This window comes from Streptopelia decaocto (genome assembly GCF_964273445.1).
Source record: "Streptopelia decaocto genome assembly, chromosome: 1".
Lineage (NCBI taxonomy): Eukaryota > Metazoa > Chordata > Aves > Columbiformes > Columbidae > Streptopelia > Streptopelia decaocto.
Genome location: NC_138663.1, coordinates 182,737,996 through 182,764,338, shown reverse-complemented (window position 1 = coordinate 182,764,338; position 26,343 = coordinate 182,737,996). Strand labels below are relative to the sequence as shown.

The following is a 26,343-nucleotide window of genomic DNA, read 5'->3' as shown; positions in this document are numbered from 1 at the left end:
CACTTCCCAGTTAGAAAAAAACCTTTTTAACTATGACCTCTCAGGAAGTGACACTTCTTATCTTACTCTACAATTACATTAAACTAATTACACAGTTTGGCCTTGTATTTTGGTAAGAAAAATGATTTACAGTGAATAATATTCCCATAATCACCACTGAAAGAAGCATCTAGAACCAGTGTGTTTTTCAAAGTTCCACTTCACCTTCCAATTTACCAGTGCTCAAACTACATGAACAATATGAAAGTTTTGGAAACATTTTGAATCTTCGAATGTTTTCACTGAAAGGCTTAAAACAAATTAATTTTACAAAGTTGTATGTTTTCTTCACCAGATCTCTGTCACGTTTCAGTAAGGACTTCACAACAGTTTATATTTGCACACAAACTGTGCGACATTATCCAGTACAACCAACGTATAGTTTTTACACTTTTCTCTTAGAAGTGAAGCTCCATCTGTCATCTGTTCCCAGTAGAAGACTGCATGATCTGCGATCTCCACTGTATCTGCCAAATAGGACAAGCTAATTGTAAAGAATTGAGATTTCCAGCACTGGAGATTGTCAACAACTGACTCCACAAAGGACATTCTGGTGACAGCAAGAATAAGCAAGCAAACAAGAGAGGTCAATATAAATCTGCGTGAAAAGACTGAGGGAATCTTGAATTTAAGAGTGTTGTTTTCCTGTGGCAAGCAAAGTTTGTCCACATCAACTAGTTTTATTCCATTCCACTGGCTGGTATCAAAGCTCTTTATTGTAGGGCTGACGTCCACACTGGGACATGGTAAAGGGGTTTCTTTGAGCACTTTGATTTTTTCCCTGAACTCCTGCATCTGTTGCAGAAATATGATGGGCTCAGACACGTCTTTGAAGGCCTCTGCAATGTTAAAAGCCATCCGTTGCTCTTGCAGAATTGTGTTCAGTTTATTGATTTCTGGATCGTAGGCCTGCATCACTGCAAGCTTCATGGTCTCAAAGTCAGAGAGAATCTCATTTCGTTTCTGCTCCAGTGTGTGCTGCAGTTTCTCAAAGAACTCCTTCACTTTGTCAGAATCCTTGGTCAGCATCTGCAGAGCTTTCCTCTTACTGGTTTCTAAGGTATCCAGCCGCGAGAGGGCATCTCCACAACGCCAGGTTTCAAAGCCCTGAAACAGGGTTTCAAAAGCCCGCTTCTCCTGGGAATATGCTTCTTCAATAGAACAGAACACGTGCTTCGTGTGGTCACCACGGGTGGCACAAACCCCACAAATGAGCTGCATGTCTGTCCGGCAAAAAATGTTAAGGGGTTGCCCGCTGTGCACTTTGCACACAGGCATTTTCGGAGTTACTTTGATTTTGTTATACTTCTCCACGATACCTTTCAGGGAGTAGTTGACTTGCAAGCTGTTGACTCCAGTAACGGGAGTTTCTTTCCTGCATGTGGGACATTTGAAAGGGGAGGGCCTCCAAAGCACATTCCGCACATTTCCTTCAAGAATTCCTTCCAGACACTTTCTGCAGAAGTTGTGTGAACAAGGCAGGACACGAGGATCATCAAAAAGACTACAGCAAATGGGACAGGTGAGATCTTCCTCTAGGAGCTCCATCATATCCTAGGAAAGAGAAAAAAGATAGTAACGGAACTTATAACATTTATTTCTCCTCACAGGAAACCATGCAAAAACTTATCTCCATCTGAGGCACGGCTCAGTGAGAAAAGGATCCACGTTTTTCTCCCGTATCCTTAAGACAGAGCCTCTGCTGGGTTCTTGCAGCAAGTCCAGTTAGCTGTGGTATCTGGCCAGCAGACGGCAGGCACAAGAACGGCTCCCTGTCCAGGCAGAACCATTTCTGGAGTCTCAACTAAAATTGCCAGAAAAGAAGGCTTGCCAAAACCAGCAAGGACTCTGAATGAAAATAACTCGTGTACTCATAACAAGAGTTCGAGACTTGAATCTTTCCTCACTGATGCAATACCCAGAAACTGGATTTTCACAAGAGATACCCAGCCGGTAAGCCTTGCTAAGATTTGATTACTGTCTGCTTGCTCAGCTCCTCCGAAGCTTACAATTTCAAACCTCATGCACTGCTACTGGAAGAAGGTAATATTAAAGGTGACTGGAAAAGACCAGCTTCAGAATTTCTTCAGCCACAGAATATGTGGTGTGGCCCTTTGCTCTACCTGCAAAGACAAAGGGGCGTCACCACTCACTTAAAAAGTTAGCTTTTCTCTCATTCCTGCAATATTTTAAAATAACCAAGCATATATGTTATCACTGAGCTACTCAGCACAAAGTTCAAATACTTCAAAGAACGACTGCCCAGAATCCTTGACAATTCATCATGAAACAAAACCGCTAACCATTTTTACTCATCCACAATCTCCATTTCCAGTTCCACTCTCACAGCGTTCATGCCTCAGCAAGTTCTTTTTGTGGACGGGACCTACAGGAAGAGGATTTCTCTTGTGCTTCCTTGTACCGTAAAGTCTCAGTGAAGGGACCCAGCCCACTACTCTCCCAGTGCCTCTAATCAAAGCCAAGTGCTCAGATGCAGACACCTTATAATTTACGGCATGCTCTAAGAAAAATAATAGCTGCTAATAAAGATCAAAATGGATGATGTCTTTTATTCGCCAAAACCCTCAAACACTTAGTTTTGAGCTGTAATTAGAAAGATGCTTCCCTTGTATAAACTCATTCCATATTATACAATATGTATTCATACATATATGTAATAAAATTCAACATGTACCACAAAAAAAAAAAAGCATCAAAGTAGCCCTGCGACAGTAAGGCACATGAATGAGCTCTTTTAATTAGTTTTGATGTTATTTCTAAGGTTACTGTCCCCTCAGATATAAAGTGGCCAACATGGGAGCCAAAAGAGCTGCAAGGGAACATCTATGCTGTACAGGACAAGAAGAGCAATAAAAGAAATATAGAAGCAAAGACAACTACAGGGAAGAAAGGCAAGGTCAATTCTGAGTTTCCTTCACAAGAGGACAGATACAGTCCTAGCAAGACTTTGCAGTAAAAGAGCCATTCTTGAGAGGTACAAGCAAACCTCCCGTGCTTCACCAGTGATGAGGAGGACGGGTACTCCCCCTGCTTGTTTGGTTCAGGGGAGTTTGAAAAAGTTGCCAGCTTCTCTACTCATCCTCAGGACTAAGATCATCAGGCAGAAGGAGCCACCGTTACAGCCAGGGATGGAGACGCAGAGAAACACTCCAATGACTCCATTCACCGCCAAAGGTCTCCCATGAGACCGCAGATCCCATTCAGAAGCTTCATTTTCTGTAATAAATTAATTTTGAAGTGCCTCTCAGTGCTAGAACAACCAAGGTTTGTCTTCCACCCTCTTGCTACTGCTAAAAAGAATGGGATGACGGGATGAGGATAATTTTGCCCCCATACTCTTGAGTCTTCCTGCTTATCTCTCTCTTTCCAACTTGTACTCACAGCTTTTAGCCGTGGTACTAGCACAAAGATCAGTTTTGCGCACACATTAGGAGGACAACAACTACAAAACTAAAATGACAGCTCTTCATCTCCAGTAAATGGAAATTCACAATGTGGAAAATATTTGGTCTGGTCTGTCTCCTTTACCAGGGGGGATTTTACTTTTTAGCTAGGGACCTGGAAAAGCAGCTTTGCATGCCTGACAGCGAGTGCTGCAAACCACTGCAGAAAATGCTTACTACAACAGGTTCCATCAAAATTGCAGGGCAAACACTGAAGACTTTCATGCTCCTAAAAATATAAAAAACATATACAGAAAGGTTTTGCGATCCGAATAAAACTGTCCTGGCGCATTCCAACCCCACTTATCCAAGTAAATAATTATGCTTTATAAATATAACTGAATTTCAAAACCATTGTATGACATAATTAAAACTTCGGATTAAAAAAAACAAACAAACCAACAACAACAACAACAAAAAACCAGACAGGTCTATGAGTTTCCCCCCCCCCCCGCCTCTTACAATACCACCAGTAACATCAAACCACAATGTTGAAAACTTGGATGACTGGTTGGGACAGCTGAATTTCTTTCTTCTTTAGGACATTAATTTCAGAGAGTAAGTTGCCTGTGGATTGAAACATCCCTTTGTATTAGCAACCTGGTATTTGTGTGCTGAACTACAGGAACATTTTCATTTCTCATTGGGAATTTTTCTGTGTAACTTCTGATTCAGGTCTGGATGTCCCTGGAATTCCCCATTCTGAGCACATGGGCCAAAAGGCACAGCGGTTTCTTCCTTCAGCTGAGCTACGCAGACTCTCCAGGTACAAACCCAGCATATGTCACCCATCAGAAAGAACAACTTGCACAGTTTTATCATTATTAAGAAGAATGGCAAACCAAATCAAACCGTAAATGCAAAAACAACCACAGTAGCTTTTTCCCATGCTCCAGAGAGAAATTCATCCAGCAGTGAAGTTGGGTTTATCAGCCAGCAGCAGGCTGAAAGCAAAACCAAAATTTCACCAAACTTCAAACAAAACAAAAAGATGGCTCTTCAATTGCAAGTGTCCTGCAATGGTGTGCAAGTATTCCAAATAAAACCTGACCGAGTCAGGTTGCGTTTCCACAAGCAGCTGAGCTAGTCAGGAGAGGGCTCGCCTCCCTTTCCTTCGCAAAGGCCCTGGTCCTTGACAGGACCTCCCGTGAGCCATTCTACCAGCCTTCTGTCAGACTGGTGTCCAGAATCAGCTGTAAAAGAGTCTGGCGCAGGCAAGGCAGAAGGGAGACATGAGCTCCTCCTGCCAGCAGCAACGATCTTAACTCCACTCACCCCACTGAGAGGAACCACAGCCTAACAAAGGGTCAGTGTAGACATTTTAAGAGTGAACGATTGACCTCCAGGGGCAGCAGGTAACCAGGCAGCCAAAAAGAGCTAAGGCCATGCTTTCGACATGTTATTTCATGACTAAAGTTTTTTCTTCCAGGGGCACCAGGTAGATCCAACACGTTCAGAAAGCGCTTGAGAAATAAATAAGCAATTCTGACCCAGTGCATTCACAGCCCCAAGAAAGCCGCTTCGTCGACAGGTTCTGCCAAGAGCAGGACACAGGGCCAGCGCCAACACACGCTCCTCGCTCACCTCTCGGTCCCTCTGCCCGGGCCGGAGCTCCTCGCACCTTCTCGTCACAACCCCCTTCCATCCAGGGATGGATCCCCGGCAACCGATCGCACTCCGGCCAGGCCCGGCCGCGCTCCCCAGCCGCCGGCCACGGCCTCCCCGGCGGTCACAGCCGCTCCGTCGGGCACCGCCGCTCGGGAGAGGGCGGCCCTCAGCGTCCCCCTGAGCCCCGCACACAGCGAGCGGGCAGCGGGGCCCATGCGGGCGGAGGGCTGAGAGAGAAGCCAACGGCCGCAGCGGCCCCCGGCTGCTGCCCGCCGCACAATGCCGCGGCCTGCGCTCTCCCAGCCGGGCCGGCCCTTCCCGGCGCCGCCGCCCCCGGCCCGGCCCGCGCCGCCGCCGGCCCCCGCTACTCACCATGGCGGGCCGGGGCTTGCGGAGCGGCCGGGGGAAGCGGCGGGAACGGGCCGCTTCGGCCGCCCACACCGCGCGGAGCCGCGGCCGGCCCCAGCCACCGCCCCCCTCCGGGCCCGAGGCCGCCGCTCCCGCCCCCCGCCGCCCGGGCCCGGGCCGGCCCGGCGCCCCGCTCTCACCTCGGCCGGCCGCGGCGGCGCGGTCAGCGGCAGCGAGCGATGCCGGAGGCCGCCATCCGCCGGCCGCCCCGCCGCACGCCCCTCCTCGCCGCGCCCCGCCGCTGCCGCTCGACCCCGGAGGGGTGGGCAAGGGCCCGGGCCCGGCCCGCAGGAGCGACCGGCCGGGAGCTGCTGCCCGTCGGCCCGGAACGGCTGCGCCCACCCACCTTGGCCGATCCGGCCCCCGAGGCTGCCCGGGAGAGGAGCGGGCGGTCTGGCGGGCAGGCGGCGGGTGCTGCTTGTCTAAGCCAGCGGCCGAGCTCCGCAGCCCAAAGCAACGGTTGCCTGTTCCTCCACCGAGATATTTACGGGTTTCTGTTGTTTATTAACTCTGCTAAATTAGACTTTGGATTGCAGCTCGCAGGTGTGTGCTTCACAGTTTAACCAGGGTGGCAACACCCCGCCGAGCATCCATCTTCCACCTCCTGAACGCTCTTAATAAAAAAAAAATATTATTTTAGCCAGATGTCCTCATGTGCATTGTAAAAGGATGGAGGCGCATTAATTTTAACACACTAGCTGTACCATTTCCTGCTGGGGAATCTGCTGGAGAGTAACATGGCCTGTCAAACCTGCACAGCTCTCCTGCAATAACACCGACTAGTCCCAGGGAGACGAGCAGGAGGGATCCCGCATCTGCCTGGGAGAACTCCTGTTACAGGACTATGGAACTGCAGCTGGAAGTGCCGAGACTGCAGAGAACCTTTATGATTTTTATCTTTTCTGCAGTCCTTCTGTTAGTTCTCAGTCGACATGTCTTGCAACAAAGCCAACTGAACTTACTTTCGAGTTAGGCTTTGTGAAACACCACATCAAGAGCTGTTCCAAAACACGCGTGTACTCTGCATCCCACATCCCTGTCACTGCTCTGCTCTTCAGTCACCCGCTGCAGTCACGTCACTCATTGGCACAGGGGAGACTACTCACGTTCAGGACACCCACACAACTAACAGCACAGGCCAGACCGCATTTCTATCAAATGAAGCTCCCTCACACATCTGACATCTTTTTTTCCGGTCGTTTAGGAATCTGGATTTTAAAAGCTGTTCAATAACACGCCAAGGCTGTGGTTCCCCAGTTTACTGCAGCCAGAAGAGGAAGAGCTCTCCTCTTCCTCGCCTTCGCTGCTACTGTCTCCATCCGAGCTGTCCTGCCTGCTCAGCTGGATTCAATGGGAACAGTTTGATCAAGGACAAGTATTTTCAAAAATACCCTTCAGAGTGCTCACACACTTGGGCATTTCATCCACTGTCTACTGGAGAATGGTCCCAGAAGACAGAGTTGCTGCACAAAAGCAACCAAGACCTTGAGGTGCACTACAGTGGCCTGCTTATTTCTTCTTAATTGTCCGGCATCTTCTTTACAATTAAAAATAAGTAATTCCAGGTAGTGTCTGAAAACTGACAGCTTAAATCATTTCTCAGCTACCCAAATTGCCTTCAAGTGCTATCCCAATGCTTGCACCTTTATGTTTTCCAAGTACCTGTTACTTTTCCAACAGCCTTTTTTATACTAAGAATTTCCCAGTTCTACTAATCTCTTTAATTTTATGGTTAAAGATATTAACAACATCATGGCATTTTTGATTCCTCACTCACTGTAAATTCATATATTTTTGGTATAACTTGTTATCTGGTCTATTTTTAGAGTACATTTTATTCCTCACTAATTCTTTTGGCTGGTCCTGCTCCATCTCCTTAGAAAAGAAGGAGCTGTATGGGCATGAGTGGATGCCTTCCCACCTGGGATATCCCCTCTTCATTAGGACTATCTCAAGATGTGTGTGTCCCTCATTTCCTGGATTTTCTTCTGCCAAAGATGAAAACCTAAACTTCTGGGCAAACACAGCACGGGATTTCTGTGCTTGATGCATAGAGACAGTGCCCAGCCAGCACCATACCTATGTGTACCATGGTTGTCCTGAGCAAGGTCAAATACAATTTGGGAATTTTACTGCTTCTATCTGACCAATAGAATTGCACACAACCAACTGTTTTGCACACATATGCGAGTCCATCTTTCTATAGTCTTTTCAAATTTTTTGTTGTTTGTAGATTTTTTCAATAGCAGTTTGTTTATGAGCTCGCATTCCCACACCTGAAAGCAGAGCGTCTTCCCGAAGCAGCATCAGAGGCCATTCACTGAAGCCTCAGAGAAAAGATCCGGCTAATGGAAAAGAGCATGAGTAGATCTGTGGCAATTTTCCCTGTTTAATAAGGAAACAAACCCAAGGGAAATCAAGGCTCAAAGGAGAGGTCCAGCTTGAAGGGAAGCATTAGGATAACTGTCGCTTACCCATGGGAGGCTTGAAAATACAGGGGCAGGAGATTAGAAGGAATTATAAAATAGTGGCAACTTGCAGCTTTTCAAGACAAACACCGTGTTTGTTGTGAGACAAAGGGATAGCACCTGTTGTCATCTTTAAACTACAGAGAGGACACGGATTGTGGGTCTTCTACTAAGCGTTATGACAGGAGATTTCCAAGACCGAAGCCAAATGCTGTGGCTCAGTCAGCGACCTCAGAGCTGCCTGCTACCGCCCTCCCCGCCTGCACCAGCTCTGCCTGCTGCAGCAGATGCTTTGCTGAGCTGATTCCACCCTCTAAGCCAGCAGAACGCTATTCCCTTCTCTTCGCCTGGGTTAGTTTTCTGCTGACTCAATGAGCTAAACCAGCCCAGTGCAAGATTAGACAATCATCAGGTCTAATATCAGAGTGAGGAAAAGAGGAACAAGATTTTCCCCTTTCTGTGGAAGAAAGCCATTGAAGTGACTCAAGCTGTAATAGGTAATTTTACCCTGAGCCAGATTCTCTGGGGGTTAAGCCAAGCTGAGACTGTGCTACTGGTAAAAGAGATAATTCCATCCTTTTCCCTTCCCTTAGCCATGCTTTCCTGATGCCTTCTCTCCGCTGGCTCTGACATTCATGTGGCCACATGTTAGGCTAGATCCACTTGCCAACAGAGCTGAAAGCTAATCCAGTTTAAAAAAAAAAAAAAAAAAAAAAAGTTTTCAGCAGGACCAATTTTGGCAGCCAGCTGATCCCACAGCCAAACAAACACCCGTGCCAAGAGGAACCGGTGAGAAGGCCTGTTTCGGTGGCAGCCGGTACACACGTCAGCATAAACCAGAAGTGCCCTCACAGACCATAATTTCACAAATGCTTGCAGCCAGCTATTGCCGGCACTGCTGCCAAGAGTAACACAGCCTTGCCCTTCGGCCACACCAGCTGCTCATTCCGGGCCCCAGGCACCCCCTGTGCTGTGCGGGGGAAGATGTCTAACACAAAACTGATTGATAAATGTAGCTGGAGTTAAAAACAGCTTCCCCCCGCCCCCAGGTTTGTATTCCCCATCAGTTCTCTGAAGCCAGGCTAACAAAGACCTGTCAGATTGTAATTGCCTCCTAAGGTGAAACACCAAGGAAAAGAGGTGAGTTCAGGGTGTTTTCCAGTCTTATCCTTGGTGGCGAGCCTGCCTGGTACTTCCCACTGAAGGAGGTTAAGGCTGCACATCCTGTTGCAGAGGTGTCAGAGCACACAGAGTGCAACTCTGGCATCAGGACAGTGGCTTATTGAAGCACGCTGCTTCACTCAGCTGTGCTGGTGTGAGCATCCCCTCAGATGGAGACAGACAATCTGACGTGCACGAGGTAGTTGCTGTGGGGACCTAAATATGGAAATAAACCTGCAAGAGCTTTGATGCCGAGAGCAGCTTGGTAAGAAGATGCTGTATGATAACACAAATAAAGAAACTATTCAAAACAGCTCCATGTGTCAAACACCTTCCTCATGTATAAATGTTTCACAACTATATCATATCTGACTACATTTCTTTTCAACAGATACATCTGGACTGTATTAACACTCCAAACGAGGGATCAGAGAAAGCAGTTCCTTGTCATTGTTCCATAAAAGCTACTTTTAATGTGCATTGTAGAAATACCAGGCACAAAAAATCCATGAAGGATCATCAGGGGCTGAAATGATCAACTGCTGTTTTGAGGTCTAAATTTCAGACACTGCCTTGATACCTGCCGCGTCTCCAATGACTCTTTTACCAGTTCTGAAAACCCCTGCAGCTTTACATACAGAACTTTGACCCACACAGTTATCTAATATTCATCACTTTGCCAGATTTTCCTGCAAGTTGGGGGGGGGGAAATCGATGATGAATTCTGTTATCTCCTTAGCATAATCTTATTTATTTGCAAAGAATGTACAGCCACGTCCCATTTCCTTGCACGCAGGGGAAGAAAATGGGAGGGAGCACTGTGCGGCAGTCCAAGTTTGCTGCTCCAGCCAGGATGCCTGCCCAGAAGAAGCTGTCCCTTGGCTTTTTCTCAGGGCCATGCACCGTTGCTTCTCCCACTGTCTGCTGGCTCCCGCGAGGTGTTTCCGGCCCTGGACAGGCACACAGGCAAACACAGCTGCAACCAATCTGAGCTCTCGCTGCCGCGTTCACAAGCAGTCCCTGGAGAAACCTCTCCGACTTTCCCCAAATTAGTGCTTGCTCATACGAGTTAGCTCATCTCAGCGCTTGGCTACGTAGCCCTGTGCCGTGGGCAGCGGTTTCTAGTTTTTAGCTGTCTTACGCCATGAAAGAATTTAATTGCTCCTTCCTGAACGAAGCGTGGCCAGCGTGCCTGTCAGTTTTAATGAGGTTTGTGATTGCCTGTGGATCAAAGCTCTGCTCTGGTGGGTTTTGCTTATATTGCATAAAGAGAAAAGGAAAAGTGACCTCCAAAGCAAATAGAACAACAAGGAACAAAATTAATTTTCATATACAATTTCTTCTATGACTTGGCAACTGTCAGATTGACTGTATAAAACAGAAGACTTCCTACAGAACATTAATCCTCACAAGAACACATTATAATGAAGATTTCAAAAGTACAAGCACAACCTGTTTTTCATCTGAGACCTTGTCTGTATCATCTTCCAAACCACAGGTCTGACCCTGGGAGTGGAAGGACTGCTTTCAATAAACAAACCTTGATTTTCCAGTCCTGCACCATCATTGACTTCTGTGCAAGATGCGCAGAGACGTTACTAAATCCATTCCAGCATATTTAATAACTACCTTTTTCCATTGGTTTTCACAGGTGTAAATGCCTTCATAAAGCTGCTGGCAGCAGAGAAGCAAGTCCCAATGGTTTTAACCAGCAAGGTGAAGAGGAATTATTTTTCTGAGAATTGATTAATTGTGTTTTATTACATGCTGTAACAACAGGAGAGAGTTCCCCTTTCTCTCGCAAATCTGGCAGTATCAGGGAACCTTTCTGAAACATACTCATCTGCAGCCAGTAGAGAGTTTTGCAGGTCTAACGAGAGACAGTTGTATTTCGTAAATGAAGCTCTGAGCTAGAGAACAAAACACGTCAAGAACACATCATGTTATTTTGGCAGGACCTCCAAATACACCTGCATTTGTGAAAGGGATGGGACCGGTAATTTTCCTGCTCTTCTAACATGGTTCCCTAACAAAATGTCTCTGGTGCTACTGTTCAAGGAAATAAAGTTAAAACCCTGTGAGTAACAAACATGTTTAGGCATGCTGAGCATAATTTTGCTTCCAGTGTGGGAGGGTCCTAAATACTTGGCCTCCCCAGTGAAAAAAATGCACATTCAAGGAAGGCAGAAGCTGAATTAACCCCTCATTACCAAGCAGAGTTACACTTGTAAACACTGGAGCCCAGATCTTCATTTACTTGGGGCAGTTCCTTGTGCACTGCAAAAATTCTGGTGTTCCAATATGCTCTAAAGAGGCTGACAAGCACATTTACAAATACAGCACTATCCTGCTGGAATTGCTCCCCTCAGCCTCCAAGAAAGGCATATGAACAAACCATGTGTCTCACCAGATGACTTCTAACTTACTTCCACCAGACCAGCGTTGTTAGCCGCTTGATTTTGTCCAGCACCAGAGTCTTCACGCAGACATCTTTGCCACTGCTCCTGCAAAACGCACGGTGACACCGAGCTGTGACCAGCCGCTGTCGCGGTGCTCAGCACCCGGGCTCCGCACCTGGAGGGAGATGGGACAGGCGCAGGTGTGGGAGCTGCACTCACCTGGTTCCCCCGAAGCTTCCTGCCTGCGGAGCACATCGGCACTGGAGTCAACGTGCTCCAAAGCAGCACCGGCAACTTTTCCAAGCTGTGATGTGTGCTTTGCCCCACACGTGCTGCAGTCTGCTGGCCCGTAAAACCAGCCTCTCGAGTTAAGGAAGCTGTGGAGCAGGAAATGGGCCCGAAGGCATAGGCTCCCCACAGCCCCAGCCCCTTGAGCCCAACTGATTTGGCAGCATTGACTTCACATGGCAAGATGTGTTTGTATTCCCAGTGCTCATTTGGGGAAAGAAAGGACTTGCTTCTTTCGGCACAGAGGAAAAAAGAAATGGGACAAGGAGTCATTTGGAGGTTGAGTCTCTTCCTAAGGTCTTTTTGGTTTTGCTTTTTAACTATATTAACATTTGTCGTGTACTGTAACAAACCCACAGTGTGTGACAGACAATAAAAATCCCACAGTGACTTAAATGGGACTAATTATGTGAACAACAAGCTACCAATGAGAATCGTGATGCCCTCCATATGAAATAAATAAACATCAGCTTCCACCTAATATTTACTTCTTAGAATTTCAAGACTAATCCCATTTGGCATATTTTAAGGAAGTGAGCTCTTGACCCCAAATGTTTATGGGCTGTAACAGTAAATCTAATAAAAGAACGGAAGCATATTTTAAAGCTGCTCTTAAAATCAGATTGGTTTTAGGCACAGTTTTGAGAAAGACAGCGTTTCACCTCATGTTTCAAGTAAAGGGGTAAGTGTGACTGATCCAGCCCATCCAGACCAATGAGAAATTTCTTGCTATGAAGACTTCTTTTAACAAGGATTTTTGAATATCTGCTTAACCCCCTACATCTCCCAAGACAGATAACATTGTACCACATGTGTTACCTTAGTTGCATCATATTATACACTGTAATAAAATGTTAATGGAGCTTCATAGGTGAACTGCCACAAAATAAGACACCAGCAGAAAATCATGCGAAACAACAATTTCATCCCGAATTGGTTTGGAGGTAAATAAGCCTTTAAATATTTCAGTTATCTGATGCCTGCAAAACATTTTAGATCAGCAGTTCATGGCACAACATTTATTGGATATTTTTCTGTAGATAAATAAAAATGTAAAGTAGGCACAGGTGAGGTTCTACGGACACATTATCACTATTTATTATATTTATTGGAACCTGTTTTATAGCCCCTGTTCTGTATGCTGCTTGCTGTAGGGACTGCTCCAGGGCTTTTGCTAAAGAAACGCTTGTGTAACCCAAAGACCATAAGTCGAACTGCAGCTTTTCAAGTTACATGACTGCCATGGAAGCACCCCAAAACGACTCCAAGCAAATGTAAGCTTAAACCAACTTTAATTCAGAACCGAAACCGAATGACAGAAACCAATGCAAGCAGGGGGTTATCCAAAAATCAATCAGCACTCCAGCAACACTTAACAAACTGCAGGTTCAATATATCAGTTAGGAAAATTATTACCATACAGCCACACAAGGATGATGATCCACAGCATGCACACACTTATAAAAATAAGAGACTTCTCTCACTCAAGGGTACCCAGAAGAAATAATTGCTTGCCCAGGGTGGGCAAGGGCTCACTCAAGGATATATCCAGAATAAAATAATCACTCATCAAAGAGAAGGCAAGGGCTCTCAATCACGGGAAGTCTCCTTAGATGGCATCGGGCAGGGCTCTGTTCATAGACCCACTGCTCCAAGACGACCACCCAAAGGGGGTCTTCAGCATGTGCCCCGCTTTATAGCCAGGTTGGATTTGGCTGTGGGATAGAAGCACTGAAGGGCCCTGTCTATTGACCCTCCTGCTGCCCCAGCTGGGGGGAAGTGAACATGACTGGAGTCACCATGCCCCAGGGACAGTCAGCGTGGACCAAGGTGGACAGGCATGGTGTGGCAGAAAAGATTCAAAAGAGCCATCAACTGCTCTGTTGAAAGCTCCGGACCTTATTGGAGTGTGTGCAACTGCCACAGTGGTGTTCTGCCTCTGTGAAAGGGACACAAAGCTGACCCCAAAGTGTGCTTTGCAAAAAAAGTGTTAAATGACAAGATAGTGTGCTGGCTTTTCCCTGCAGCAGTCTCTGCAGCTGAGTTCAACTGGTCGCAAGTAAATCAGGAAAAACACTCTACCAAAGCTCTTGAACAGATGAGAAAGTACTTTAGAAGCAAACGGGACTCAAAAAGTTCAGAATTAAGGCTCACCAGCTGGGCAGGTCTGGAAGATGAGGAGAAAGGGCAGTTTGTAGGGAGCAAACACCACGGAGACGGGTGGAGAGACCCTGGGTGGAACAGGTGGCCAGACCCTGATGGGGTGAACCTTTTTCTTTGAGGAGTATTGTCTCTTCTGACTTTTCCAAGAAATAAAAATAAATAAATAAAATTTAAAAAGAGATAGGTAAATGGGGTTCTTGTTACTTGGAGCCAGGAATAAGTGGCCAGCACTGTGCCCTTGTGGCCATGAAGGCCAATGGCGTCCTGGGGTGTATTAGAGGCGGGGTGGTTAGTAGGTCGAGAGAGGTTCTCCTTCCCCTCTACTCTGCCCTGGTGAGACCACATCTGGAATATTGTGTCCAGTTCTGGGCCCCTCAGTTCCAGAAGGACAGGGAACTGCTGGAGAGGGTCCAGCGTAGGGCAACAAAGATGATGAAGGGAGTGGAGCACCTCCCTTATGAGGAAAGGCTGAGGGAGCTGGGTCTCTTTAGCCTGGAGGAGACTGAGGGGTGACCTCATTAATGTTTATTAATATGTAAAGGGTGAGTGTCACGAGGATGGATCCAGGCTCTTCTCGGTGACAACCAATGATAGGACAAGGGGCAATGGGTTCAGACTGGAACACAAAAGGTTCCACCTAAATATGAGAAGAAACTTCTTCTCAGTGAGGGTGACAGACACTGGAACAGGCTGCCCAGGGAAGTTGTGGAGTCTCCTTCTCTGGAGACATTCAAAACCCGCCTGGACACCTTCCTGCGTAACCTCACCTGGGTGTTCCTGCTCCAGCAGGGGGATTGGAGTAGATGATCTTTCGAGGTTCCTTCCAATCCCTGACATTCTGTGATTCTGTACATTTCCATGAAGGAGTGCCTTCCCTCACAGCCCAGTGGTGCAGGGTTCGTTGACCTGATACCAACTAACTGCCTAGCATGATCAGCAATCTCTTTTCTATAAGTATCTATACACGAATTGTCCTTCATCTGTACATACAGATCTATGTACAAACTGTCCTTTAGGTGGCCGTGTGCTGCGGCTGCAGGTGGCCAGTGGGGCAGAGCGCTGCCTCTGGCCACCGCCACGCATGTGTTGTTTTTTGTTGCTTTTCTTTTTTTACACTGTACTCGATTTCACGAGCGCCCCGGACCGAGGCCGCTACCCGCCATGTCCCGCCATGTCCCGCCGCGTCCCGCCATGTCGCGGCGGGCCGAGCAGCGGGGAGGCGACACCCGCCAGCTCCGCCGCGCGGCGCCACCTCCCGCCCGCCAGGGGGCGCTGCGGAGGCTCCGCCCCTCCCCTGCCCCTCTGGCCGCCGTTGCGTCTGCGCGGGGCGGCGGGGTCCGGCCAGTCATGGCCGCCTCCGTGTTCTGCTGCTTCTCCTGGTGCAGGGGCGGCGGCGCCGGACACATCCCGCTGAAGGAGATGCCGGCGGTGCATCTCGACACGCAGCGCATGGGTAAGCGGGGCGAGACCGGCTCTCCGCCCGCAGCGGGGGCGAGCGGGCGACTGCCCGGCTGGGAGGCCGCAGGCCCGGCCCCGGGGCGCGGCAGGAGGTGAGACGGGAGGGGCCGGGGTTGTGTGTCCCCGGCAGAGCTGGTTGTTTTATCATAGAATCATTTCGGTTGAAGAGACCCTCAGGATCATCGAGTCCAACCATAACCGAACTCTAGCACTAAACCATGTCCCTAAGAACCTCGTCTAAACGCCTTTTAAACATCTTCAGGGATGGTGACTCAACCACTTCCCTGGGCAGCCTCTTCGTGCCTGACAACCCTTTCTGTGAAGAATTTTTTCCTAATGTCCAATCTAAACCTCCCCTAGTGCAACTTAAGGCCATTTCCTCTCATCCTATCACTTGCTACTTGGGAGAAGAGACCAGCACCCTCCATGCTCCAACCTCCTTTCAGGTAGTTGTAGACAGCAATAAGGTCCCCCCTCAGCCTCCTTTTCTCCAGGCTAAACAGCCCCAGTTCCCTCAGCTGCTCCTCGTCAGATTTGTGCTCCAGGCCCCTCACCAGCTTTGTCGCCCTTTAATGCAGTGCAACTGTACTGGCCCCAGTGGGGATGTGTGCCAGCCCTTAAACTTCATCCTCTCACTGAGGGGTGCTGGGCAAGTCACTTTGGGGCACTTCGTTAGATGGATTTGGCAGCTTTCAGAAAAAAAAATAATTCTCACTTTGGTTTAAATTCAGTTGGAGTTCATCAGCAGAATGAGTATTTGGGGAGGTGCCTCAGTTTCAGAGAGGTATCTGAGGGGAGGAGGCTGCCAGTGGGGACTGAAGGTCTGGGTCAGGTTGGGCAAGGGATGGGGGCTTAGAGCAGAGGCGACAAGTTAGAATCATAGAATTATTTTGGTTGGAAGAGACCCTCAGGATTATCCAGTCCAACCGTTAACCTAACTCTAGCACTAAATCACGCCCCTAAGAACCTTGTCTATATGTCTTTTAAACACCTCCAGGGATGTTGACTCCACCACTTCCTTGGGCAGCATGTTCCAATGCTTCACCACTCCCACCCTCTCCATGAAGAATTTTTCCCTAGTATTATGGTGGTGAAGACACAGAAGGAGCTAAGCCGTACGGTGTCTTGTCCGTACCCCTCTGTGAGCATCACCCTTAGGACGAGCATTCACAAAACCGTGCCCAGGCTTTGTTGAGAAGTAATCTGGGTCAGCTGCAGCAGTGCCGGGAACGGACCAGCAGGAGAGCAGTCTGAATGATCCAGGGTCCAGTGTTCAAGTGCAGTTATTAGCCTGGTTTTATTCAGTTGTATCAGTGCACCTTGACTCTCTCCCGTGTTCTTGACCATGACAGGAGTGCCTAAGATGAAGTCTTTCACTGGAGAATGAAAACTTAGCAGAGGATAGGCATGCATGGCAGGCATGATTCTAATTAAATGATTTTTTCAGAAAATAATAAAACACCTTGCAATTCCACCCAACATTTCTACCCAATGTGCCTTGCCTTTTCCTTGCAGTGTATAAAGACCAGAGTACAGGGCTTTGGTCTTACAGTGAACCCTTTCTGACTAAATTGTAAGTTATACTTCTGAAGTGGCTGAGCAAAGGTTATAATCAGCATGGTGCCGTAAAACACAAGAGGTGAAATTAGAGCAGCGTATAGATTTTAAATAAATAAATCCTGGTTGAAAGATGAACTAGCCTATCAACAGCCTTCCTTTTCTTACTTCAAAGTGTCGTCCATCATCATAACTCTCATAGATTAATTAAGCTCTTACTTGGGGCAGAAAGAACAAAAACTGTTCTCAGTGTTTAGGGGTTTTAAGGGCTGCTTCCAGACTTCTAAAAATATTTTGAAGTTTTGTGGGTTTTTTTTCTTCTTCCAGGAACAGATGTTGTTATTGTGAAAAATGGCAGAAGAATATGTGGCACAGGAGGCTGCTTAGCCAATGCACCTTTACATCAGAACAAGAGCTATTTTGAGTTCAAAGTCCAGTCCACAGGTTAGTCAGCAAAAATGTACAACTTTAAACTTGGAAGGTATGTCAGATTGCCTGCTGGAGGTCATATCTCAGATACTGAGCACATGCATCTTTCTAGTTGCATCCTTGAACTTGTGAACATTGGAGAATTTTATAAGTTGTCATTGTGTAAAAGCAAATTTCTTTTTGTTTTTTTCATTGTGGCTCTGAAATATTGAAAAGAATGGTAAGTATATTGCTGAAGGAGTGCAAATACTGAAACACCATATGCTTTTGTACGCTGTTATGTGCATGTTTTTCAGTTAGCGTATTTTGGAAATGTTTTTTGGTAAATAAGTGCTTATGGCCACATAAAACACTGTAGCTATTAAGTATTTTTTAAAATAGTGCAGTTTATCCAGCAATATTTGTAGCTATTTGAAGCTATAGCTTCATTTGCTTTTAACATGCACTTAGCAAGCTTGCCTGAGCAAGGGTAACACTCCTTGTGCTACATTTTGCTCTTTGAATCAAATGCGCAGCACTTATTCCAACACTGCCTTATCAAGAGGAGCCTTTCAGCACCCTGTTTCTGTATTTGTTTTGCACAGATCTGATGCAAGGCAGCTGAAAGTGGATGAAACTTGGAAGCCTTATGCTTTTACTAATACAGTCAGCTTCACTAGTACAGAGTGCACTCCAGGCTTGCCTGTATTCTAACATTAAAAATCAGCCTGTATTTTTTAAAAAAACAGACATTGTAAAAATGAAGCTGCTCTTTCCCTAAGTGTGTAGGGGAAGGGAAGAAGAAGGGATATGTTAGTCCAGAGACAGGCCTTACGATACCAGTTGGAGCTTGAACCCAGCGCTTTTTGGGTAAGGGTCATTCACCTTCGGTTGGGTTGGAGTGCAGGCAGCAGGAACACACATCTGTCCAAAACACCTTGCAGTCAAACCATTTGTTTAGTTTTAAAGTGCATGTAAACCCCAGATCAGTCTTAACATGGCAATTTTAATACACTTTCTCTTGGGGGAAGAATCCACGGCAGATGTTGTTCATATATGGTCATTATTTACACAGATACAGTATCCAGCTGCTTATACTTGAGAAACACAGGAAATAAACTCTCCTGATCCCTATGAGCCATGTCTGCTCTATTCCTGTGCCCCAAGGAAGGAGAATTGTAGAGCACTTCACTTAAAACTTCAATTCTCTGAAGTGTTCCTATGCAGTCTATTATGGATCATCTGTGGAGTCACCCTGACTATTGGAAGGTTTTCTGAAGTCTAATCAGAATCTTGTTCACACTCTCATCCTTTTCATTCTGGGCATATAAGTCATAGAATAAATTGTTCTGCAATTTTGTCGTTTGAAACTTATTCTATCTTTGCCTTATTTCAGTCTTCTGTAGATTAAACAGCCCAAAGGTGGTTTTTTTTTTCATTGTCTCCTTATAGAGTCATATAACTATTTTAGTTGAAAAAACCTTTAAGATCATCTAGTCCAACCACTGACCTAACACTGTCACTAAGCCATGTCCCTGAGAACCTCATCTACGCATCTTCTAAACACCTCCAGGGATGGTGGCTCAATCACTTTCCTGGGCAGCCTGTTCCAATGCCTGACAACCCTTTCTGTAGAGAAGTTTTTCCTAATAGCCAATCTAAACCTCCCCTGAGGCCACTTGAGGCCATTTCCCCTTGTCCTGTCACTTGTTACTCCGGAGAAGAGACCAACACCCTCCCTGCTACAGCCTCCTTTCAGGTAGTTGTAGAGAGCGATCAGGTCCCCTCTCAGCCTCCTTTTCTCCAGGCTGAACAGCCCCAGTTCCCTCAGCCTGTTCTCATTAGACTTGTGCTCCAGACCCCTCACCAGCCTCATTGCCCTTCTCTGAACTCTCTCCAGCACCTCAATGTCTTTCCTGTAGTAAGGGGCCCAAAACTGAACACAGAATTCGAGGTGCAGCCTCACCAGTGCTGAGTACAGATGGTAGATGATATAGATGTAGATGATGTTTTTACACTTTTGATCAGTTTTGTTGTTTCTTCTAGAATATCTCTAATTGACCTAATTTGTCTTGAGGTATGATGCTTCAAATGGATAATCTGCTCCAGTTACAGTATCAGGAGATGTCCTTCATCTGTACATACAGTATGTCTAATTTATATGTACCGTACATCCAGAAGATTTTCACAACAGTAGGGCACAGACTCACAATCAGCATGTGGTCTGTGGTAACTCCCTGTGAACTGGTTTCCAAGCCACAATTGTATTTATGCCACTTGCTATTCCTGCTTACCTGCTGCTCTTCGTAGTTCAGACAAAGCAAATGCATTTCCCTTATTTCAGACCTCTTAACCAATTTGTCAGGATCATTTAAAACTTGAGGGGCCTCTGAAGAGCTTGCAGTCTCGTCAGTTGGTATTGGCAGCACATTTAATAAGCACATTGTAACATTATCCAAGTCGCTAATGTGAATACAGAACAGGATCTGACCTTGTGCATTCAATGCAAAACCTCAAACCCCACTTGGGTCTTCTTTTTTGATTTGACAGGATGCTACTGATGAATAGTCCTGGAATACAGTTTTCTAACCAGTTGTGCATTCATATTGTAACTGTCTAGACCGTGTTTTCATAATTTGACTGTTTCGATGTTGTATGAGCTTCAAAAATGTTAGTAAATCAAGATCTGTCATATTTACAATTTCTTCTTTTTCTCCAAGACTAGTCTAACCAGTTGAAAAGGAAATTGTGTTGTTCACAAATCCATGCTAGTTGGATCTGGTTTTTACATCCTTTTACAGTCTCAGTTTGTCTTCAATATTTTTCTGGGAATAAAAGTTAAGCTAAGTAGTTGCAATTCTATGAATCCTTCTTTTTCAGGGTACGTGTTTATCTTCAGTCTCTTGTGGCTGCTTGTATTTGGTCCATCTGGGATGGAATTAATTTTCTTCATAACAGCTCCTATGGTGCTGTGTTTTAAATTTGTGATGAAAACAATACTAATAACAAACTAATGTTTTAGCTGTTGCTGAGCAGTGTTCACACAGCATCAGGGCCTTCTCTGTTTCTCACTCTGCCCCTCCAGTGAATACGACTGGGGGTGTGCGAGAGGCTGGGAGGGGACGCAACCAGGCAGAGGACGTGAACTAACCAAAGAGATATTCCATGCCACATAATGTCATGCTCAGCAACAAAAGAGAGAGGAGGGGGTTTAGGGAGGTTACCCGTCTTCTGCTCAGGAATTGACTGGGCATCCTACCCGTGAGAAGTAGTGAGTGATTGCCATTACATCACTTTGCTTTGTTTTGTTTTCTTTCTTCCACTTCTCCATTGCTTATTAAACAATTTTTGTCTTTACCCACAAGATTTCTTGGTTTTATTCTTCTTTTCCGCTTCCTCTGTCCCACTGGGGGCTGTGGAGGGAAGTGATTGAGTGAGTGGCTGAGCAGTGCTTAGCTGCCTACTGGGGCTAACCCACAGTAGACCTGGTATTTCCAAGAGAGATTTACTGGTAGTCCCACCATGGCACTAGTTAAAACCACATTCTTTATGCTGTCCTGCTTCAGTCAGGTAGTCTTCAAAATAATGTTTTTTCTTACCATGTTAATGTCACGTTTTAGGGATTTGGGGTATTGGAGTTGCAACCCAGAAAGCAAACTTGAATCAAATTCCACTTGGTCGAGATGTCCATAGCCTGGTGATGAGGAATGATGGAGCTCTCTACTATAACAATGAGGAGAAAAATAGACTACCAGCAAACAGCCTTCCTCAGGAGGGCGATGTGGTGGTGAGTTTCTTAAGGCTTCTTATTTCCCCAGCTGTTCCCAGATTTCTTGTATTTACAGCTCTGTGGTCAGACTGATGGTTTCAGTCGAATTGTTCGTTCTGCATCTCCCAGTTTGGAAAGTGCTGATTCAGACTCCTGTGGTGTTTGAACTGATGAGCAGCCTGGATGTCTGTGGCCTTCTTTCCCAGCATTGATACGTTTCTGGATGAGGAGCAGACTTTACTGGTGTTTGAAAAGTGGCCTCTAATGCCCTGTTGAAGTCTGGTTGTAGTATCTGCCTGACAGGTAACTCCCATCACAAGGATCCTTGTTGTTTGAGATGGGACCTTCCTGAACAAATAATGTGCTGGAATGCGTTACGTAGCTACACACCATGCCCAGCTGAACTCAAGATCCTGTAGCTCCCTGGTTAATGATTAGAAGGACAGAGCTGAGCAGAGATAGGTCCTGGGTGATAGATGAACTGTATTTTTGGCCAAACTTTTGTAGGGAAAGAGAGATATTAACTGGAGAGGGAATCATGCTTACCGAGAAAATTATTAAGAATGAGAGAGAATGGAGAATTTAAGATTTTTTTGTGCCTTACTGTTCCAGGTTTCTCAACACATCTTTAAGTGACTTTGTTCAAAGGATTGTGTTTTATTGCTGTCTTTTTCTCAATGTCCTGTTAGAGTTTTATTTTCAAAAATACATGGTAACAATGCAATGAAATTCAGACCGTTTCTCACCACTACTTTTTCTTGCTGGGTAACTTCGCCTCTGTATAGCTGTGGTTAGAAATTTCTTATTAAGAAAGATCGACGCTTCCAACCTTTACCCTCAGATAGTGTTATTATTCTTTTAATTTCCTTCTGAAATTGTTTCTTTGGAGGGCTGCAGACTGTTTCAGGGTTAGGTCAACCTATGTAGTCTGAACAGCTTCAGGTAATCACAAAAAAGGAGCTGACAGGTTACTGCTAACTCCCCAGTTTTAATAATTTCAGTTTATTCTGTCATGAAAATAGATTCCTGAAGTACTGAATGAACAACACAAGTTGCCACACTCAGCCATACCAAAACAGTGAGAAAAATCATTAGCTAACAAATGAGTAATTTATTACCTTGTTAGTGTTTCCTTTCTGCTCTGTAGTCAACCTATTTATAGCATTGTGTATGAACCCATGGACTGTTGCTGCTGGCAGAGTAAATGAGCCGAGAGAGGATTCTGTATGGAACCATGGACAGATAAATACTGATGCTATGAATTAAGTTTATTATTTCCATGAGGAGATATAAACAAGAAGACTGCAAACTGCTTCATATTAAAAATAATTGAAAATTTTGTGTTACTTGAACACAGTGAAGAATAATTTCAAAATTTGTTCTGTAAATGTAGTAAGATGCAGTGTGCACTACTGTGCTGCATCCAAATTGAATGAGCATTAAGGAATCCTGAGTATTTGAAAATACAGATGTTACTGGTCATTTATTAACTTCTAGTCCTTTGCAGGAATATTTCAAGTGAGGTTTTCTAGGATGTTGTGGTTTGCATAATGGTGTTAAAATTTGCCCGTGGCTAAGAAAGCTAAATTAAGTAGCAGTCTTATATGTATAAACTTGTTGACGCTTTTTTTTTGTTAATTTTCTGTACTTCATAGGGCATTACATATGACCATGTAGAATTAAATGTATATTTAAATGGGAAGAACATGCATTGTCCAGCTTCAGGAATCCGAGGGACTGTCTATCCAGTGGTCTATGGTAAGTCAGAGATTGTCTATACTTGTGAAACAGTTTGAAAATATTTTTATACCAAGTCTGTCTTGTAAGCTGTGCATTCTTCTTCTCACTTAGATGGAACACACATCCATCATTTCTTTTTGGCAGCTACAACATTAGATTGCATGAAAATACAAAGCTAGGAAAATACGAAAGTGTATTTTCACCTCATTTTTAATGCTGCTTACCACCTAGAAAATATACCACCACTTACTGACTACTTACAGTCTCTACTTGCAACAAGCTGGGGAGTTTCTGCACTTAGTCTAAAAATTGCCAGATAAAAAAACCTGTGAAGCAGATGAAAAAAAAGAAAAACAGCAAATTCAAACTAATGTAGACTTGAGGACTAATCTTGTTTATCTCTGAAACTTGGTATTTATGGCTATTAATTTCATCCACTCCATGCATGTTAAATATGTGTTAAATATTGATACTGAATTGCTGTTTGTGTTTTCTTTTGGAGATAAAAACTTTAATGTAGTACTAGTATAGCTGCTTGCTTTATCATGCTACAGCTCTTTGCTGCTTTACCAAATAGATGCCCAGTTCTGAAATCCAACAATTGGTGAGTGAATTGTGGCTGTTTGCCAGCAACCATCAATACAACACAGCAGTTTTGAACAAGAAACAAACACCATATCCAATTAATCCCTGCACAGGCAGTTTAAGAAAGAATTTATGAATTATGGAAGCTGGAATTTGGCCTAGACATGTGTTAACAATTTGCTCTTCCGGAACTTGGCGGTGGTTTTGTAGTTCCCGAGTAGTCAGAATTCTGTTTCACATCTCATGGGAAGGGCAGCACATCCCCTGGCTCAGTGCGTAATCAGCGCTGCACTCTGGGTTGCCTTGTAACTTCGAGCAAGTGATAACTGTTCGTTGGATTCCCTGTATGACACCTACAACCATCTCCAGTTTATCTTTATTCCTGTGTGAGCTTCGTCTGAGGAGCAGCCTCTTCCAAAACCGTTTCACTCTTCGAGGTACCATCAGCTATGTGATGTGGATAATTTTTTCATTTCTTGGTTGGTTCCTAATGAACTTTTGGCATGTTCCCATTTATATCTTGATACATTTGTAACATTGAATTTATGAACAGGAAGAAAACATTCTAGATGTGTAGTAGAGCCTCTGAAGTCTCTAAAATGTAGCTGACAAATGGTATCTTTCTGAGCTGTGAGAATGGAAATTGTTTTATATGTTCATTTTGTGATGTGTCCTCAAGCCACGTGATGGCGCTGCTAAAATGTGCAAAGGCTTGGCAGGCGGCGAAAACAGATAATTGTGTGATAATTGAATGTTGCACCTTCCCCGCATTTTGGAAATGGTGTTACATAGAGTGGAGAATGCAGGTCGCTTTCAGAAAGCATTTGGTGGCATGCTAGCCTGCTGTAAATTGTCTCTTTCTCTAGCTGAGGCAGTTCTGGGCCTGGTGAATGCAATGACCTTTTGTTGCCAGGCTCTTACTTTCCACAAGTGGACATAATTTTCTGATAATTATGATGTTTTATACATATATAACTGAGGCCTGTAAATTGCTTTTTCATGGTACTTACTTGGTATAAACTTTAAATATAATTGTCCTTAATTTAATGTGAACTTCCTCTAGTCATGGGAAAGGATTTGACCATAGAGAAGAGAGTTTCTTACACATTTATCCTATCTGTAATTCAGACTAGAACTATAGGTATATTTTTAGAAGAAACATGATAGAGGAGGAAAACATAATGTCCAGTCTGAGAACGTAAAACAGAAATTGAACTTGAAGATTGTTCCCCTCAGTGGCTGTGCCTCAGACACTTTTGTGTAAGTGCTATAGAACCGTATAAATATTCTGCTAGGAGTTTTAACTGATCCTAAGAGGGACAAATCCCAACCTTGGCTGGGAGTTAGTGCTTGTAACGCTCCCAGTGAAATCAGAGGTAGCATTCTCATTGACTTCACCAAAGACCATTACTGATTAAATAGCAGAAGTATGTGTGTAGCGCTTTGGCAAATGCATTGAAGTTTCTTTTAATTGTATATATGTCATGGATGTATTGGAGAATAATCTCCGTGGTTTGAGCATAGTATATAATCTAGTAAGGTGGTGTAACAGAGGATCAAACTGTAAGTGTTCCTTCTCTAATTCCTTCTGTGTGCTTTTCTTCTGCAGTTGATGACAGTGCAATTCTGGATTGTCAGTTCAGTGAATTTTATCATACACCTCCGCCAGGGTTTGAAAAGATCCTCTTCGAGCAGCAAATCTTCTGAATGTCTTCATACTGAAAATTTGCACCCTGCACTGTTACAAAAGCATTGTCATCTTAAATAAAGCTTCACGTAACTTTTAGGAAACATATCTGTATTTTTAGTAAGTACTTGTGACTGTTGTCTGCAGAATTAATGTTAACTGCAACACCAGGTAACTGTGTTGCAAATACAGGATTTCTGGCTATGTTTTGTGGTTGAAAATGAGTGTTTGGGGGCACGTTTTTTCTCCGATTTGTACTTGATGCATAAGGAGACTAAGGGATATTATTGACATCAGTATTACATTCAGTATTTTGAATAAACTGGCACTCTGTAAAGCCGATAGTTCTTATGCATATGATAGCTATGGAGATGGATAGTTTTCACATTTTTTTTCCCCAGCTTTTTTCACATGGAAGTTATGTACTTCGTTTAAAGGAAGCACTGTGTTTCTAGTCTGTGATTTGGAGTTGCGATGTCCCAGTTGTGCACAATAACTAATGATACGATGACATAACTAGCAGCTAGGTAAGTTTTGGGCTTTTTTTGCAAGGTGTAATTTAATCTCTTCCCTCAGTATAACATCTGTTTCTCCTAGCTTTTCATTTGCTTTTACTGTGACAAATAATAGGACACTTTCTAGTCATACTTTTTTGTTGAACTTGAAAAGTAAACCTGAGCACTGCCTGTGTGTTTGAGGACCACCTTGCTCTGTTACTGTGATAGGAGAGTAAGTACTCAACTTGGGTGTGCAAAGAGCTGGGTGAAGGATATGAGATGTTATGGTGAAGCCTTACATTTAAACTGTAAATTAGATTATTCTTTTATGGAATATTGTATTTAATTTCTTTGTGAATCATTTATAAGTGATTAATGGCTAAGACATTGTTCTAAAATGTGATGCCCTTGAATATAAATTGTGAGATGCTTTTTTCCCATCTTGTCATATATTGAATATACTTCCTAGAAAAATTTTTATTGTAAAGAAAATCTTCATACTGGATGTTTGGTTTTTTTGTTGTTTTGGCTCTTCCTGGGTTAATGCATTTGCATAAATGAATTATTTTATTTAAATATTTTTAGAAATTATCTAATTCTGAGATTTTCAAATACAAACAGCTTTCTCAAAGCCTTTCACCTTA

General features: G+C 44.6%; 2 protein-coding genes and 1 long non-coding RNA gene across 6 annotated transcripts; 2 read left to right on the top strand and 1 right to left on the bottom strand.

Annotated features, from left to right (window-relative positions):
* Window positions 1-360: 360 nt before the first annotated feature.
* Window positions 361-9,432, bottom strand: TRIM13 (tripartite motif containing 13; the record flags this gene model as incomplete). 4 transcript variants are annotated; one of them, XM_082062524.1, is made up of 2 exons in its annotated part: window positions 5,660-9,432; window positions 361-1,593 (listed from the first exon to the last, which is right to left on the bottom strand). In XM_082062524.1, exon 2 carries the CDS (start codon window positions 1,588-1,590, stop codon window positions 361-363), a length of 1,230 nt encoding a protein of 409 aa, XP_081918650.1. In that variant the 5' UTR covers window positions 1,591-1,593; window positions 5,660-9,432. The 4 variants fall into 4 exon arrangements, with proteins under 4 accessions (XP_081918650.1, XP_081918649.1, XP_081918652.1 ...); XM_082062523.1 differs by lacking the exon at window positions 5,660-9,432 and adding an exon at window positions 5,484-5,593; XM_082062526.1 differs by lacking the exon at window positions 5,660-9,432 and adding an exon at window positions 5,088-5,437.
* Window positions 1,436-4,643, top strand: LOC309444643. The gene is made up of 3 exons (XR_014185119.1): window positions 1,436-1,561; window positions 1,650-4,061; window positions 4,179-4,643. It is a non-coding gene; the product is annotated as an uncharacterized lncRNA (long non-coding RNA).
* A 5,873-nt stretch (window positions 9,433-15,305) lies between the features above and the next one.
* Window positions 15,306-26,343, top strand: SPRYD7 (SPRY domain containing 7). Its single transcript, XM_082043749.1, has 5 exons — window positions 15,306-15,451; window positions 17,341-17,457; window positions 21,042-21,208; window positions 22,846-22,948; window positions 25,125-26,343. Exons 1-5 carry the CDS (start codon window positions 15,346-15,348, stop codon window positions 25,220-25,222), a joined length of 591 nt encoding a protein of 196 aa, XP_081899875.1. The 5' UTR covers window positions 15,306-15,345; the 3' UTR covers window positions 25,223-26,343.

Coding starts and splice junctions, on each gene's coding strand:
- SPRYD7 (XM_082043749.1), top strand. CDS start 15,346: ATGGCCGCCTCCGTGTTCTGCTGCTTCTCCTGGTGCAGGGGCGGCGGC. Junction 15,452..17,340: donor TCTCGACACGCAGCGCATGG/GTAAGCGGGGCG, acceptor TTCTTCTTCCAG/GAACAGATGTTGTTATTGTG. Junction 17,458..21,041: donor GTTCAAAGTCCAGTCCACAG/GTTAGTCAGCAA, acceptor GTCACGTTTTAG/GGATTTGGGGTATTGGAGTT.